Source organism: Macaca fascicularis, chromosome 12 (assembly GCF_037993035.2).
Source record: "Macaca fascicularis isolate 582-1 chromosome 12, T2T-MFA8v1.1".
Taxonomy (NCBI): Eukaryota; Metazoa; Chordata; class Mammalia; order Primates; family Cercopithecidae; genus Macaca; species Macaca fascicularis.
The window spans coordinates 73,933,788-73,951,560 of NC_088386.1; the positions used below are offsets into that span (position 1 = coordinate 73,933,788).

Below are 17,773 nucleotides of genomic sequence, written 5' to 3' on the forward strand. Positions count from 1 at the left end.
TAACTTCACATTATAGTGTCATTATAGGCAGCCTAAAGACATGTTTGGTCCGTATTCAAATGTCATCAGTTAAACTCCCAGATATTTTACTGGGGTCCAGAAAAAAAGCCAGGTGTCCCTCAGAGAGAGGAGGAGGGAGAGAGACTGAATTTAAATAACACCTTTAGGCCAAACACAGTGGCTTATGCCTATAATCCTAATTCTTTTTTTTTTTTTTTTTTTTTTTTTTTTGAGACGGAGTCTCGCTCTGTCGCCCAGGCTGGAGTGCAGTGGCCGGATCTCAGCTCACTGCAAGCTCCGCCTCCGGGGTTTACGCCATTCTCCTGCCTCAGCCTCCCGAGTAACTGGGATTACAGGCGCCCGCCATCTCACCCGGCTAGTTTTTTGTATTTTTTAGTAGAGACGGGGTTTCACCGTGTTCGCCAGGATGGTCTCGATCTCCTGACCTCGTGATCCGCCCGTCTCGGCCTCCCAAAGTGCTGGGATTACAGGCTTGAGCCACCGCGCCCGGCCTATAATCCTAATTCTTTGGGAGGTGGAGGCAGGAGAATTCCTTGCACCCAGGAGTTCAAGATTATAGTGAGCCATGATACCACCACTGCACTCCAGCCTGGGCAACAGAGTAAGATCCTGTCTCTAAAGCAAACAAACAAACTTATTTAGTAGTCGAAAAAAAATTTTTTTTTTTTTGAGATGGAGTCTTCCTCTGTCACCCAGGCTGGAGTGCAGTGTCCGGATCTCAGCTAACTGCAAGCTCCGCCCGCCGGGTTCACGCCATTCTGCTTCCGCCTCCCGAGTAGCGGGGACTATAGGCGCCCGCCACCACGCCCGGCTAGTTTTTTGTATTTTTTAGTAGAGACGGGGTTTCACCTTGTTAGCCAGGCTGGTCTTGATCTCCTGACCTCGTGATCCGCCTTTATGTCCTATTTGACATAAATCCTATTTGATGTATGTCTATGATTAAAGTGCTGCATTTCAACAAGGCTTTAAGTATATCAAACTCAGCAAATTTTATCATCTTTTTCGAAGGCATATAGCAGATAAAATACTTGAAATTAGCATTTTTACAACATGCTTAGCATAAATTGTTACCTGCCTTGAGCAAACAACAATTTGCGAGGCTGGGCAGTCTAATGAATTGCTCTTCTAAAGTAATATTACTTCGACCAGCCTGGCCAACATGGTGAAACCCCATCTCTACTAAAAATACAAAAAATTCGCTGGGTGTGGTAGCAGGTGCCTGTAATCCCAGCTACTTGGGAGGCTGAGGCAGGAGAATTGCTTGATCCCAGGAGGCGGAGGTTGCAGTGAGCCAAGATCGTGCCATTGCACTCCAGCCTGGGCGACACAGCAAGACTCTGTCTCAAAAAAATAAAAATAAATAAAGTAATATTACTTCCCCGATCTATATGTACACAAAAACATATGTAATTCTGTTATTTAACCCCCATGAAACTTAAACTTTCACACTTGAGAGGGAGCCTAGATGTTGGACCCAAGCCTGTGGGACAGGACATTTTATGTGGCATCCATCCCTTATAAATGACTTTATTTCACATCAGCTATAATTTCATATCTTTTTTTGTTTGTTTTTTAGAGGCAGAGTCTTGCTCTGTTGCCCTGTTTGGGGTACAGTGACTCAGTCTTAGCTCACTGCAACCTCCGCCTCCCGGGTTCAAGTGATTCTCTTGCCACAGTTTCCCAACTAGCTGGTATTACAGGCATGTGCCACCACGTCCGGCTAATTTTTTGTATTTTTAGTAGAGATGGGATTTCACCATGTTGCCCAGGCTGGTCTCGAACTCCTGTCCTCAAGTGATCCTCCCACCTCGGACTCCCGAAGTCCTGGGATTATAGGCATGAACCACTGCACCCAGCTTATGTCTTGTTTAATGCAGTACCCTGAACACCAAAATGAAATAGTCTATAATAAGACTAAGGCAACCTCAGCACCCCAGATTACCATAATAATAAAAATCCAACTCATCTTGAGCCTATCTTCAATACATTCCACTTTATCACTGTTACTAGTTTGATTCCTGGCCCCAGAAATTCTGCACAGCTTGTGTTAAATGCAGTGAGAGTTGGGCTCATATAAATGTGAATAACGGAATGTGACCCATCTATTCCAGCTAGAATCACTGTATTTTATTAAATCAAGATGCCATCAGTTGTTACATGCATCATCATTTTGTGCATTACTGAGAAAGGGAAAAAAAAACACTGTCAATTGAACTGACACAGTGCTTCAGAGGCGGTGAATATGGGGGGATATGTGCATCTTAGAATCAGTGAAATGTAGTAAATATGAGAATTGAAGCAAAAAAATTGCTTAACATACTATATAGTAGCATAATCTAAAATCCCAATCATATCTGTCATCCTCCCTGTCCACAGCATTTCACATACCCAAATAATTATTCTGTGATGAAATAAAAGTTGCAAATGTATTTGTTTATTCCTGGATTTCATAGTTCCCTGAGACTCGGCCAAATTTGTTGTATGTGAAGATACTCTTTATAGAATCCTGATATCTTCTTTAAACTTTAAATTGTCGTCATTTTGAACATAATTTGGCAATATTTATTAAAAGCCTTAAAACGTTTTTACCCTTTTACCCTGTAGGTCCATGGCTGATATGTCTATTAAAGCTGAAATTTAGAAAACAATGATGCACATATTCATGGCAGTATTATTTGTACTAGTAAAAATCAGTAACAGCATAAGTGTCCAATAGTAGGAAATACTTGCTAATGCAACTATTAAAATTATGTGTGTGAAGAGTTTGAAACAAAATAACTGCTTATGTGCAAAGAATAAGGGGCAGATACAGTATGTAAACTGTGCACCCACTAAACAATATTTTAAAATACAGAGGAAAAAAATCTAGAAAGAAATGGGCCAAACTACTAACAGTCGGGTAGTAAGATGCATTTTTTAAAACTTTGTCTATATTTTGCATTTTCCAAATATACTTTAATGGTATTTTCGTAATTGAAAAAACAAGTGATTTTAAAGAGAGACCCAGGATTTGGTTTTGACAGCTCTAGCTTTGACAGTTTCCATGCTCATTTTCTCATTCCTTTTGAACCAGTTTTATTTTTATCTAAAGGGTTTAAATTTATGATGATTTCATCTTGCCATATGTTTCATATCCTTCTCCAGCCATTAGGCTTCTATGTTTTTCTCATAGAACCCACAGTTCCATTTAGTAAAATGTTTATGCCAGAGTCTCACCCAGCCTAAGATAAATCTTCACCTAGGAATTACCTGCCAGGGTTGATGAATGGTAGTTAGTAGCTAAGGAGGTGGCAATTTAGGTAATTGATTCTGGCTCAAATCTTTAAGACAGTAACTTATTTTATACATTGGAAAGGAATTGTGCGTTTCTTGGATATATTAGACTTGAAATGTGCATAAGGGACATGAGGTGTGGGGAAATGAGCATGCATTGTAGTTTTTAGTGCAGTCCAAGCTCAGTAAAGCAAGTGGTAAGAATATGCATAAAACCTGCTGAGTGAAGAATCTGTGCCCAGTTCCTGGCTTCAAGGTGCTTCCTCCCTGTTAGGCCTTTGGTCCTGTATGCCACTAATAGCGATGTTACTGCTGACAAGTCTCCACAGCTCTTCTTTCTCATTGGCTGGCACCAGGGACTGGTCCTCTGCCTCCTTTTTCCTTGCTTATGCCACTGCTCCCTCCTCTTGGGTACATTCCCTACTTTATTTCTGCCATCTTCTAGGCCCTTTCTGTTGTCACGAAGAGCATCATTTCCCTGACAATGCTTGTCCCAAAGTTTCCATGATATTATTATAGAAACATGGTATTATAGATAAAAATAATTTTCAGGGCAGGAAATAATAAATGTAGACCTAAGCACTACCTGAAAGCTCATGGCACTTGGTTGTAGCAAACTTCATAAACAGCCTGTACGATCAAGGCAAAAGGAGGAGGATACGCAGAAGGGGCTGTTGCATGCTCAGTTGCCGGCTTACACTTTTCACCACTGGGGTTGCCAGAGTGGGAATGGTCTTGATTTCCATGCTTCCTGTGCTATGTAACAGCTACTCTTTTCTACCAGTGCATAGATATTATTAATAAAATGATGTCTTTTAAACTTTTAGCTTTGAACTCCACATGCTTAACATCTGGCTTCAAATCATAGCAGCAGAGATGAGTCTTCTACTTTTGTCTCAATTCTAAAAGTGATTAAAATAAGAACTAGCAAAATGCATCATTATGTAGTTAAAATGGAACCAAACTGTTTTGTTGTGGCACAGTGTTAGCATTTTGGCAGGAGAGTGTAATTCTTTGCCAGTAGTGGTGAACTACAGCAGATCTTTGGCTTTGAGTATTTGCCATCATTTTTAAAAAACTGGTTTTGAAGTTTGAAAAAATTTACATTAAAACATTTACATTAAAAAATTTAACAAATGAAAGTACTTCTATTTTTCTTCAGCTTAATAAAAACATACTTTTTTTTTTTTTTTTTTTTTGAGACACAGTCTTGCAGTATTACCCAGGCTGAAGTGCAGTGACACAATCTTGGCTCAGTGCAACCTCCACCTCAAGAGTTAAAGTGATTCTCCTACCTTAGCCTCCTGAGTACCTGGGACTGTAGGCGTGTGCCACCTCACCCGGCTAATTTTTGTATTATTAGTAGAGTTGGGGTTTCACCATGTTGGCCAGGCTGGTCTCGAACTCCTGACCTCAAGTGATCCATCTGCCTTGGTCTCCCAAAGTGCTCAGGTTACAGACATGAGCCACCATGCCTGGCTTTCATCTTAATAAGAAATACTTTAGGATTTCTGTCTTTTGCTGCCATGCTACTCTTTTTGCTGTCAATGGAAGAGAGAACAGGGTTTCAACAATAAGAGAATTAAGTAAGAACATAGGTGATAAAACTCTCTCCAGACCATCCCAACGAATGCCAAAGTAAACTTTGCATAGAATGTAAAAATACCTTGAGTGTGCTCTTATCAGAGAGCCAAATACTGATGATTTGCCCCGTGAAGTATAGAAATTCCTATGAACCATATTGTAAGCATCAGAAAATCCCCGAACCCAAATTATTTTTGCACTATTCTGGATGCTAGTTCATCTTCATCATGATAACCAAGAGGCACTGTGCAGGATTCTAACTTAGTGTTTCAATCAAATTTGTATGTTTATTTAATACAACCCCAGAAAGGTTAAGTAACTTGGTGAAGACTACTTAGCCCTGAGATCAAAAGAACCTGATCTTCTGACTCCCAGGCCAGAATTTTTATTTTTCACATCACATCTAAGAAAAAGAATAAATTATATTTAATTTAAAAACCTCTGGCCGGGCGCGGTGGCTCAAGCCTGTAATCCCAGCACTTTGGGAGGCCGAGACGGGCGGATCACGAGGTCAGGAGATCGAGACCATCCTGGCTAACACGGTGAAACCCCGTCTCTACTAAAAAATACAAAAAACTAGCCGGGCGAGGTGGCGGGCGCCTGTAGTCCCAGCTACTCGGAAGGCTGAGGCAGGAGAATGGCGTGAACCCCGGAGGCGGAGCTTGCAGTGAGCCGAGATCGCTCCTCTGCACTCCAGCCTGGGTGACAGAGCCAGACTCCGTCTCAAAAAAAAAAAAAAAAAAACCTCTTAGTTCATTTCTTACTGACATTAGTGGCGAGATGTTAGACTGTGATTCTGTGCTGGGCAGGCTAACTCCTGCCTGTAATCCCAGCACTTTGGGAGGCTGAGGCCAGAGGATCACTTGAGGTGCGGAGTTTGAGACCAGCCTGGTGAACATGGCAAAACTTCATCTCTACTAAAAATACAAAAATGAGCCAGATGTGGTGGTGCACCCTTGTAATCCCAGCTACTTAGGAGGCTAAGGCATGAGAGTCACTTGAACCCCAGAGGCCGAGGTTGCAGTGAGCTGAGATCACGCCACTGCACTCCCACCTGGGTGACAGAGCAAGACTCTGTCTCAAAACAAACAACAACAACAAAAACTGTGATTCTGCAATTAAAACTATCAAATAGCCTCCCACTTATATGGCACCAAAGCATATATGGTTCCAAATATTTCAGTAACTAAGGCAACTATGCATTCACTTGTAGGCAGAGAACGAAGAAGAAATCAGCATCTTTCGTGGTCCTAACATATAGGAGAAAGGCCTATAGTACTGACAAAAGATAAGAGTAATGCAGTGTTGTTGGTTTTTTGTTTTTGTTTTTGTTTTCTAATTCTAAGTGTTTGAGATTTTGCTCCAAGAAAAATGATCCTGAGCACTTTCTCGGTTGAAAAGATACTAGGAGTCTTCCTTTGAGGCACATGGTTTATCTATTAAGAATGTTATCACCTTCCCCCTAAAACATTCCTGTTTTCTCAGATAGTCAGAGACTTATTTCCTCCTATCTCCAAATGTAATGACTGTAGAATCTGTATCCACCTTTAATCCATCAATGTGACAGTCCTCCAGATCAAGTATATGATTTGAAATATTTTACACACCGGTTCTAACAGCTTCAAACAAAAGCCAAAGGCTGCAAGTGATAGTTACGTCCTCAAAAAGCAAAAACTGGGTTGAGGGAGGGAAAGACACGGGAACCAGGATGGAGAGAGGAGAGAAAAGGCAATGAAGAGTTTAGCTACTTTGTATTAACCCTGGGTGTTTTAATAGGTTCAGAGTTGTAATAATGAGATTATATTTGTGTCTATATTGGTTTACTGTATTCATTGGCTCTGAATGAAGCAGAATGCCCGTTCCCTGAAGCAGATGCCCTCTTTACTAGGCACTGACATTTATATCTTTATATCTTCTAATTGCTGATCTTAATGGGAAGGAAAAGAAAGCTGTCTTTTCACTGGGCCTTGTCTTCTCACAGGTCTTTAACTTGAGGCTTGATACAATTCCAGTTAGCTACATCTGTATTCTATAAATGGAACATGTTTCTGTGTATCAGTGGGATGTTCCTTACCAGAGGATTCACTGTACCTTTGTCAACAGGGTCCTTGTAGGGATGCCATGCTTATGTAAAACTTTTCTCTTCTTGTAATAAATGCAGTTACTCCACATACTAAACTGTGTTGTAGCAAGTAGTATTTTACTGATGCTAACTTAAAGCATGTTGGAGGTAGTGTCATGTAGAGAACTTAGAGTTGGTGTACTTTCAGTGCTATGTTCTTATTATGGTTGTCAGTGTCTACACTGTTCATTGAAGACACCTTTTTGTTTGCACTTAAGTTAGTTCTGCAGCATTGTCATATATATTATGTGCTCCTGGAAAATGAAAATACGGATGTTTTCTTTAAACAGACGAAAATCTAATTCTATAAACTAAAGCCATTTCATTCTATTTCTAACTAATTTTTAAGGTAGCTACCCAGTTTTGAAACAACTCCCAAACTTTAGAAACTAGAACAAAAATGTGAAAGAATTTTCAATGAAAACAGTAGTTTTCATCATAGGCTGCAAAAAGTAATATATATGTAGTGGTAGACTGGGCTTGAGTATAATGGGCCTCACTCTAAAGGAAAGAAAATTCCATGAATCACTTTTATGAAATCTGTTAACTAAGCCCACCAACCCGCAAAGTAGCAATCTTATATTACAAAAAATTAATACCTTATTTTTGAGCCATTTATTTACTCCTTGCTGGTAGGGTCTGGCTCATGATGGCTTCAAAATTTAGAGCTAAGAACATCACAGACATCATTGTCTAACTTGTACCTGCGTACTTGTTCTGTTTTATGCTTGCTTATTAATTTTAAATTACATGTGTGGTTTTTGTTATTTTAAGGCACTCAACCAGAATGCTGAACTAAGGAGTCGTTTGAACAGAATACATTCAGAGTCTATTATTTGTGATCAGGTTGTCAGTGTAAATATTATTCCTAGCCCTGATGAGGTAAGACTCATTTTAAATAGATGCAGAGTACCCATTTTTTTAGCATCTAAATTTACTGCATATTTTTGTTTATTTATATCCAGTTCTTTCACTGTTAATAAAGGTTCCCTCCATAAATATTTGTGTCGCTGACAGTTCAATGTTCTTTGAAGTAAAGGATATATAAGAGCTTGACATCATTTATTCCTGGTGATCAGTGTCTATTTTTATTTATTCCTATGTTCACCTGATACCACTGAATATTTGATTTATATATCTACTCCAACTTGTTAATTTTCAATGTCTGTCTCATTCATCATTAGAAATGTTCATTAGCATCAAATGGCCGGTGAAATGTTGCAAAAAAAAAAAAAAAATTTAGCTGAGAAGGTTGCTAAGTAAAAGTGCTCTTAAGGTTTGTTTGAAAGCCCTAAGGACAGAAGTCGCCTGACCTTGTTAAGATAATGCTAATGGTACTGCTGCAGCTACTACTACTGCTGCTGCTGCTGCTAATTAATAGCTGACATGTGTCAAGGTAATGCTTACTATGTGCTAGGTATTGTGTTAACGACTTTGCATGTGTGATCTCATTTGACACGCTCAACAACCCTCTGTGTTAGGTGGTATTATTATTCCATTTTTCAGTTTGAAGAAATGTTAAGAGAATAGGAGAACATTCAGTATTTGGGCTAAACTTGAGTGTATAATTCTGTTTATGACTCTCCATAAAATTATTACTTTATAGCATGAGAACTTACACTTTTTAACAGTAATATTAGAGCTTTATATACAGTGATGATATATGTAACAAGACGAGAGGTTTAACTGATTTTAAGGTCATATTTGTACCAAAAACATACATTTTACTAGAAATCTATAGGTACAAGGGTTCTAACCTCTTAGGAAATATTATCCCAAAACAACTTGTCTTCGACTTAAGTTTTCCACCCTAAATTCATTCACCTCCATGGGCTCTGTATTCTCTGATAATACTTATATTCACTCAACTGCCCAGAATCTAGAAGTATTTCTAAAATTTGTCATTCAAAAATAATTTGATCATCTCAGTTGGAATCTTCTTTTCAACCTGAAATGTGCACTAGAAAAAAAATATATATCTTACATTTTTAATTGAAACTTGAATAGCTTCCTTGAAAACTATAACTTATTGAATAAAAGTATAATTTGAAATAAGGTTCAATATTCCAGTCATGTGTTTTATTGGTTAAAATTCATGATCAAATTGCAAAGTGACATATATAGTCTGTCTCAAAAATTAGTTTTATGGATTTTCTTAGCATGTCTCTAGTAGTTTCTACAAATATTTCTTCATGTTTAATGTACTGTTAGAATATGACAGAGCTAAGAATAAGAGAATGAAGTTGTCTCTACAGTCAATCAGGGTATTCATAGCAGCTTAACCTGACTCAGTATCAATCAACCAAAGATTTAAAATCAAGGCACAGTACCAACACCTTTCAACTATTCCTTTTGGGGTCTTTAGACACATTGGAAGGAAACGTATACAGTGGTCATTACTGAATTGCAAGTGAAAATTACTTGTGGCCGCCACTTTTTAACATACAATATTAAAGAGTATAAATCTGGCTAATTTAATTAAAGGAATAGCTATTCTAACAGGGGGAAAAGCAATTACACTGTATGCTTCTGTCTTCCGCAGGCTGGTGAGCAAATCCATGTCAGTCTCCCCCTATCACAGCAAGTAGCCAATGAGAGCCGCCTCTCCATGTCAGAGTCTGTTTCTGAGTTCTTTGATGCCCAAGAGGTGCTCATCTCTGCAAGTTCATCAGAGAATGAGGTATGTATGCCTTCTTGACTTGTTGGCCTCAACATCTTGTGACTGAGTTTGAGTTAAAGAAAATAAAACTGTGGAACTTTTTGGTGATTATTTTCATTTTTTTCTTTTTTGTTTACATCATAGTAAGATGCCCAAATTGTAGCAAAGCTAAAAGCACGCAAACTATATCAGTTACCAATTACTGAGTGCTTAACGTTTCTGAGCATCAAGAATTTAAATTTGATGAATTAAGGGAAAGAATCAACATTTATTGGAGTGTCTTCTATGATTCATATTTCAGGGTAACAAAAGAGTTTATGACAGAGCTCTTTATAGAAGGAGACTAGCTAATAAATATAGAAAGAATGAGAGAATTAGGAAAGCACCATTCACACACATACACCGACACATACATACTAGATATTTTCCCTAGGGACATGAATTTAAGATTAGAAGGATACTATGTAGCACGTAGCTAGTTGGGTAATTATGGTTTTGGGAGGTTAACCACTGACTATCATAAAAGCTGTACTGGATTGCTCTTCATGCTTATGATTCTTGCCTTGGTCTTGGAAACAGGGAACCTTTTCCTTGGTCAGGTTGCAGAAATTAGTTCTTTTACTACAGTGTAGTCAACTTTTTTTGGCATGAGGAAAGCAGCCAAAACTCTTTTCCACACAGCTGATTAGGAATTTTGTCATTTGGGATTGCAAATCTGTACTGCATTTTTACAAAAAAGAAATGAAATCATTGCTAAACATTATTTCCATATGCATAGCAAACAGATTGGAAGGAAACATCCTGACAATTAGTAGTAGTTGTTTTTGGATGTTTGAAATTATGAGTGATTTTAGAAACAAAGACAAAGTGGAAAAGAGAAAGCAATAATGAATACATATCATTTTTATAATGGGAGAAAAGTAAAATAGAATTCTTGTATCAAATACTGAATTTGTCAGCATACCAAGGCATGCACCTGCCTCTCAGATCCCAAGGCATGCATTAACAGGTCCACAGAGACTTCCATTCGCAGGCTGGAATGCTAATTTAATGATCTGTGATGGTAACTGATACATACTTTCAGATGGACAGAATAATCATCCTTGCTAATTAGTGCGTCTTTTCCTGTAGGCAAATCTGCATGGCAAGCGTAATTCTAGTCAGAGATTGCCTGGTGAGCAAGGGACATGAGTAAACTTAAGGCTAGGGGGCCAGAATGTTAGAGCTCCACACTCACCCTCCATCATAGGGATACTCTGCCACAAGGACTTGGTATTTGTGTCTGCCTGCCTGCACCCCCAGGGACCACCATGCTGTCGATAATGCTACCAAAATTTCCTTTTCTGACTCTGCCTCCTGAGCTCCCATTGCTGACCCATCCTTCATCATTTTGTTGTTGTTGTGTTTGTTTGTTTGTTTTTCTTTTTCTTTTTGTTTTGAGATGGAGTTTTGCTTTTGTTGCCCAGGCTAGAGAGCAGTGGTGCGATCTTGGCTCACCGCAACCTCTGCCTCCCAGGTTCAAGTGATTCTCCTGCCTCAGCCTCCCAGGTAGCGGGGATTACAGGCATGTGCCACCATGCCCTGCTAATTTTGTTGTTTTAGTAGAGATGGGGTTTCTCCATGTTGGTCAGGCTGGTCTCAAATTCCCGACCTCAGGTGATCTCCCCACCTCAGCCTCCCAAAGTGTGGGATTACAGGCGTGAGCCGCTGTGCCCGACCCCTTCATCCTTCTTTAGTCAGGTTACAGTCAGACTTGACCGTGTATTATCTGAGTTCTGACCTATCATCTGATGACTTCATAGCTTACCTCTCTGAGAGCTATTTCTGAGTCCCTGGGGCACACCTAGCTGGGTCCCCAGGTACTGCTTGCCCTGAACACTGGGTATACAGAAATGAAGAGGATGTGAAGCGGGTTATTGCATGAGTCCAAGCAAGATGGTGGTGCCACCCTGGGACAGGTGAGGGGTGGGGGAGTGAATGTGGTGGCAGAGAGCAGGATAAGAAGGTGGAGGACGGGGTCACAGGGAGATGAGACATTCACTGTGAGGCATCATGAGTTTATCAGACTTCTCAGTGGAGTTACCTGTCAGGCATTTGAATATTTAAGTCTAAAGCTCAAGGACAGAACCGTCCGAGAGTCAGTCAGCTACCTGTTAGGCATTGACACCTGGTGCTCACAGAACCTCTAATTCAGCATGTCCCAAAAGATTTCATCAACAAGCCCCACCACTCCCCCAGGAGAGAAACCTCAGCCTGCCCATTCCTCTCATGTCACCTATCTAAGTGCCCCTCTACCCAACTGTTCACACCAAATGCCTGAAGATTTTCCTTTACTCTTCTTTCCCTTTACTGCCACCCACCTTAATTCACTTGGGTTCTGTAGCTTCCATCATCTAAATACTCTCAGATCTGTACATCTTCCTGCAGCTTCACTGCCACTGCTCCAATTCAGTTCCCATCTGCTCCCCACCTAGATCACCCATCAGTCTCATAACTTCCAGTCTCCCATCTTGCTGCCTCCCATCCATTTTCCACTGGGCAACCTGAGTAATATTTCTAAAAGGCAAGTCTGATCATGTCTCTATTCCCCAGTGTTCCTAGGATAACATTCTGAACTCCTTATCTATTAAAACAAAGACCCTTATAATCTGATGCCTGCTCTCAGCTCCAGCCTCATGCCACCTCTCTTCTAGAGCCTTCCAACAGCCAAAGGAATGATTTCTGGAGTTGACTATTTGCTAAAGATACCTTGTGTCCCTTGCTGTAGCAATGAGAGTGACTGTCTCTTACAACTCACACTGGAAAGAACTGAACTGTACCCCCATTCCTTGTGCCCTGTACCTCACAGGTTTTCATAAAATTACTGTTTTTACTTGCAACTTCTCCCTTTATCACAATACTTGGCCTTAAGTATTTAAAGGGGGTAAGCCAGGAGATAAACCCAAGTGACAGACATTATGATGTTCTCAGAGTTGCTTTTCCCCTTCAGCTAAGGCTTGGTTTCTGGGACAACCTCATCTGCCCACGTCTCTAAGTTCCCTTATGTATAAGGCAGTTCTCACATTGCCATAAGGAAATACGTGGACTGGGTAATTTATAAAGAAAAGAGGTTTAATTGGCTCACAGTTCCACAGGCTGTACAGGAAGCATGATGCTGGCATCTGCTTGGCTTCTGGGGAGGCTTCAGGAAACTTACAACCATGGTAGAAGGCCCAGGGGAAGCCGGCCCTCACATGGCCAGAGCAGGAGCAAGAGAGCAAGGTGGGAGTTGCTACACACTTTTATACTACCAGATCACATAAGAACTCTCTCACGATCGGGAGGACAGGACCAAAGGGGATGGTGCTAAACCATTCCAGAGAAAACCATTCCCGTGATCCAGTCACCTCCCACCAGACCCCACCTCCAACAATGGGGATTAGATTTCAGTGTGAAACTTGGATGGGGACACACATCCAAACTGTATCACCTTGTGATGAGGTCCCCTCAGAAGGCTCCTTGTGCCTTCACACTCATAGTCTTGGCAACCCACCCAGTGAGTTGACTATACATGTGGGAATCCTAGCAGCAGCTGCAGGTTAGGCTCAAGCTGTGTATCCTGCACTGCAGCTGCCAAAGGAAATTGGGCCTCTGCACTTGCCGTCTACCCTGGCCCAAGCACTTCCCCCAGAGATCCACAACTTCAGTTCCTTCACTCTCTTTAGTCCCTTACTCAAAGGTCACCTCCAGGGAAGCCTATGCTGGCTGTACTATCTACAATTTAGAGTTGCCATTTCCTCCTTTCCTCTGACCTTTTGGGGTTTCTCTGTTTATTTTTGAGACAATCTCTCATTCTGTCACCCAGGCTGGAGTGCAGTGGTGTAATCTTGGCTCACTGCAACCTCCACCTCCCGGGTTTAAGCAATTCTCCCACCTCAGCCTCCCAAGTAGCTGGGATTACAAGCGTGCACCACCATGCCTGGCTAATTTTTGTGTTTTTAGTAGAAACGAGGTTTCACCATGTTGGCCAGGTTAGTCTCAAACACCTGACCTCAAGTGATTCGCCTGCCTCGGCCTCCCAAAGTGCTGGGATTACAGGCGTGAGCCACTGCGCCTGGCCTCCTCTGACCTTTTGTGTCCCTCTTTCCTCATTTTTTTTTCCTTCATGCTTATCACTATCTTAAATATATATATATATATATATATATATATATTTTTTTTTTTTTTTTTCCCTGTATTTCATTTGTTGTGTGTCTGCCCCACTAGAACATAAATGTCATGAAGGCAGAGATTTAACCACTGGGTCTCCTGCACTAAAACAGTTCTGGTGAGCCCAGAGCAGGTACTCAATAAATATCTGCTAACTGAGCAAAGGAAGAAATGCTTATAATGATTATTCTGAGAAACATCTGGGCATTAGCTGTCTTACAGTAACATTTTCCATGGCTGAGGGAAAAATTCTTTTTATATGTTATTTACCAATGCACTTTACTGAATGAATTCTCTGCTCTTTTAAAAAAATGGCCTTCTTGCTTCCACAATAATCTATTTGCCTTTGCTTTTAAACTTGTTTCTGCAATGCTACATGCCTGGTCACGTTTAAGAAAAAAATATATTTTCTGAACTCTTTTGAATCCCTAAGTTTGTAAAGAGAAATATTTGGTTCCAGGACTTCTTAACCATGGGGCAGAGGATAAACTGTTTTATTCTAATAGTGCAGAGCCTTAGCTCTTTGTACAGGGTGGCATGAATGGACCACAGCAAGAGAGCCCAGCCTTAGTTACTACACACACATGACATGTATACATCTTACTCAAGGCCCACTATTATTGTAGAATTCTTTTACACCAATGATTTCAGATCATTTCTATGATATATTAGTTTGGGAGAGATTAGAAATTGAAGAGGAAGGCCAGGCATGGTGGCTCATGTCTGTAATCCCAACACCTTGGGAGGCCGAGGTGGGATGATTGAGTCAGGAGTTTGAGACCAGCCCGGGCAATACAGGGAGCCCTCACCTCTACAGAAAAAAATCGAATAATTACCTGGGCATGGTGGTGCATGCCTGTGGTCCCAGCTCCTTCAGGAGGCTGAGGTGGGAGAATCCCTTGAGCCCAGGAGGTAAAGGCTGTGTTGAGCTATGATTGTACCATTGTACTCCATTGTGACAGAAAGAGATCCTGTATCAAAAAAGAAGGAAAGAAGGAAGGAAGGAGAGAAAGAGAGAGAGAGAGAAAAGAAAAGGGAGGGAGGAAGAGAAAGGAAAGGGAAAAGGAAAGGAAAGGAAGGAAGGAAAGAAAGAGGGAGGGAGGAAAAAGAGAAAGGAGGGGGAGAGAGAGAGAGAGAGAAAGAAGAAAGAAAGAAAGAGAAAGAAAGAAAGAAAGAAAGAAAGAAAGAAAGAAAGAAAGAAAGAAAGAAAGAAAAGAGAAAGGAAGGAAGAAAGAGAAAGGAAGAGAGAGAGAGGGAGGGAGGGAAAGAAAGGAGGAAGGGAAAGAGAAAGAAAGGAAGAGAGAGAGGGAGAAAGGGAAAGAAAGGAGGGAGGGAAAGAAAGAAATAGAAAAAGAAAGAAAGAGGAAAGAAAGGAAATTGAAGAAGCATAGACTTTATAGCTATTTGTAGGATAAACATGAGTGTTTTCTTAAAAACAATAAACATGCCTGCAATGTGAATTTGATTTAGGTAGACATTTGTCTCCTCGAACATAATTGAGCATGATTAGATTTTTTTCAGTGAAATCACACAGAGGAGTTTGATTTACTTTTTTTTTGTTTTCAAGCATAAGAAGTTGGCTTTTCATGAGCCTGATGGTTTAACCTTCAACCCTACTGCAGTCAGTAGGAACTGCGGGAACCTGTTGCAGTAGGAAAATATGAATCAGAAAAAGATTTTATTCTCAATTTGTCATCTTTATGGGCTTACTCTGTGTTCAAAAACAAAATTACCATTACTCGTCCATGCATGCAATCATTCTGTCCATCACTGTTATCCCTAAATATATGAATTCTTCTCAACCCTAATTTTTAAAACATTAGCAGTAAATCCAGAAACCTTAAAGACAAAGACCAATTGTTTTTATTATGTACAAATTCAAAATTTTTACATGGCAAAAAAAATTGGCATAAACAAAGTTTAAAAATGCAAGTTAAGAAAAATGTAATCTATATGTCAAACTGAAAAATGTGTGAAATATAAGATAATTAGTTCACAAAGGATGAAATTCAAACTTTAAAGCAATGTTTTGGCCAGGTGCAATGGCTCATACCTGTAATACCAGCACTTTGAGAGGCTGCTTGAAGCTAGGAGTTCAAGCCTGGGTAACATAGCAAGACCCTTCATCTCTAAAAAAAAAATATTTTTTAATTGGCCAGGCATGGGAGTGTGTGCATGTAGTCCCAGCTACTTGAGGCTGAGGTAGAAGGATCCCTTGAGCCCAGGAGTTATGAGCCCAGGTTGCAGTGAGCTGTGATGGTACCACTGCACTTCAGCCTGGGCAGCAGAGTAAGAGTCTGTCTCAAAAAAAAAAAAAAAAAAAAAGTGATCTTTTATGTATACCAGGTAAGTACTAAAAAAAGATGGATAGTGTAAAGTGTTTAAGGGGGTGTGGAAAGACGGATGATATTCCCATATATTGCTGATGAGAACAAACTAATCCAGTCTTTCAGGAGAGCAGTTTGGCTACATGGAACTAAAGCCTCAAAGTGACCCATCTGATCTAAAAATAAATTTTAATGTAATCACCAGGCAGATTTACAAAAATATATTTGCAAGCATGTTCATCCAGGTATTGTCTATAATAATAAAATGTTAGAAACCACCTACATTCTGGTTAAATTCCTTGTTATAATCATATAATGAATTATGTTGCCTTTCCAAATAAAGTAGCTGTAGCTACTATAATGAAAACGTATTCAGAATGCTATAAAGCAATATGTAAGCTGTTCTCCTTTTTCAGTATATAAAGATAGATGTGTCAATATGTTTGTACAGGCCTTTTGAAATTGGAGATAATACTCACCAAAATGTTACGTGGTTTCCTATAGGTGATGGGCTGATAGGTAATTTTCATACTCATCTGTTTACTCGTCCCTATTTTCTAATTTTTTACAATAAGAATGTTTTATATTCAGAAAAAAATATAGAATTGTTTCCATTTTGAAGGAAGTATCAGCAGCTTTCTTGCCTGCAGGAAAGTCATTAGGTTTCCCATTCCTCTGATGGTTCTGTCTTACCCTCTCTTTCCTGATCTGCTCTGTTTCTAAGTCCCTTTAGTATGTACGTTCTTCCTTAATTTCATTTTTCTGCTAATTTGTGTTTCATTTTAGTTTCACATTTTTCTCATGCAGGAGGTGGCTTCACTATTCGTCTCTCCCCATTGTCACAGAGGCCATCTGAATCTAAGCTGTATTTCCTTTTTTTGAGACAGAGTTTTGCTCTGTTGCCCAGGCTGGAGTACAATGGTGTGATCTCAGCTCACTGCAACCTCTGCCTCCCGGGTTCACACCATTCTCCTGCCTCAGCCTCCTGAGTAGCTGGGACTACAGGCGCCTGCCACCACACCCGGCTAATTTTTTGTATTTATAGTAGAGACGGGGTTTCACTATGTTAGCCAGGATAGTCTCGATCTCCTCACCTTGTGATCTGCCTGCCTTGGCCTCCCAAAGAGCTGGGATTACAGGCGTGAACCACCACACCCAGCCGACTAAGCTGTATTTCTTACCCGGATCTATGCAGCATCCTAGTATCTGGCCTCCCTAGGGAAAGCTGCCAAATATCTTCCTGAAAACCAAATCTGATTCCAACATCCCGTGCATTTTTGTTGGTTTTCCTCTTAGGATTGCATATGAACCCTTTTTGTTGGCATGAAAAGCCCTTCACTGTTGGGCCCTCTTGTTTTTTCTACCCTCTGCCACAGCCACTCTCAACATCCTTTGCATTCCTGGGATAAATGTTGCTCTCATGGGCCTTACCTTTGCACAATCTCACTTCTTCGTGTGCTTCTGTCCCTCCTAACAACTGGGCAACTCCTATTCATTCTCTAACACCCAGTTTAAATATTGCCCCCTGGGCAGCCTCTCCTGAGTCCTCTAAGGTAGAGTCATAGGGCCTTCTCTTAGGTATTAGGTTGGTGCAAAAGA

General features: G+C 40.4%; 1 protein-coding gene across 33 annotated transcripts in view; it reads left to right on the plus strand.

The window, feature by feature from the left end:
* The window catches only part of OSBPL6 (oxysterol binding protein like 6), a 209,150-nt gene that overhangs the window by 173,604 nt on the left and 17,773 nt on the right, over positions 1–17,773 (plus strand). For 19 of the 33 annotated variants that reach the window (XM_074009524.1, XM_074009526.1, XM_065525697.2 and 16 more), the window contains 2 exons: positions 7,775–7,882; positions 9,543–9,680. In XM_074009524.1, the coding sequence (XP_073865625.1) occupies positions 7,775–7,882; positions 9,543–9,680 (246 nt within the window). The remainder of the gene's footprint in view (positions 1–7,774; positions 7,883–9,542; positions 9,681–17,773) is intronic. The other 14 variants (XM_074009535.1, XM_074009521.1, XM_074009527.1 and 11 more) reach the window with 1 other exon arrangement.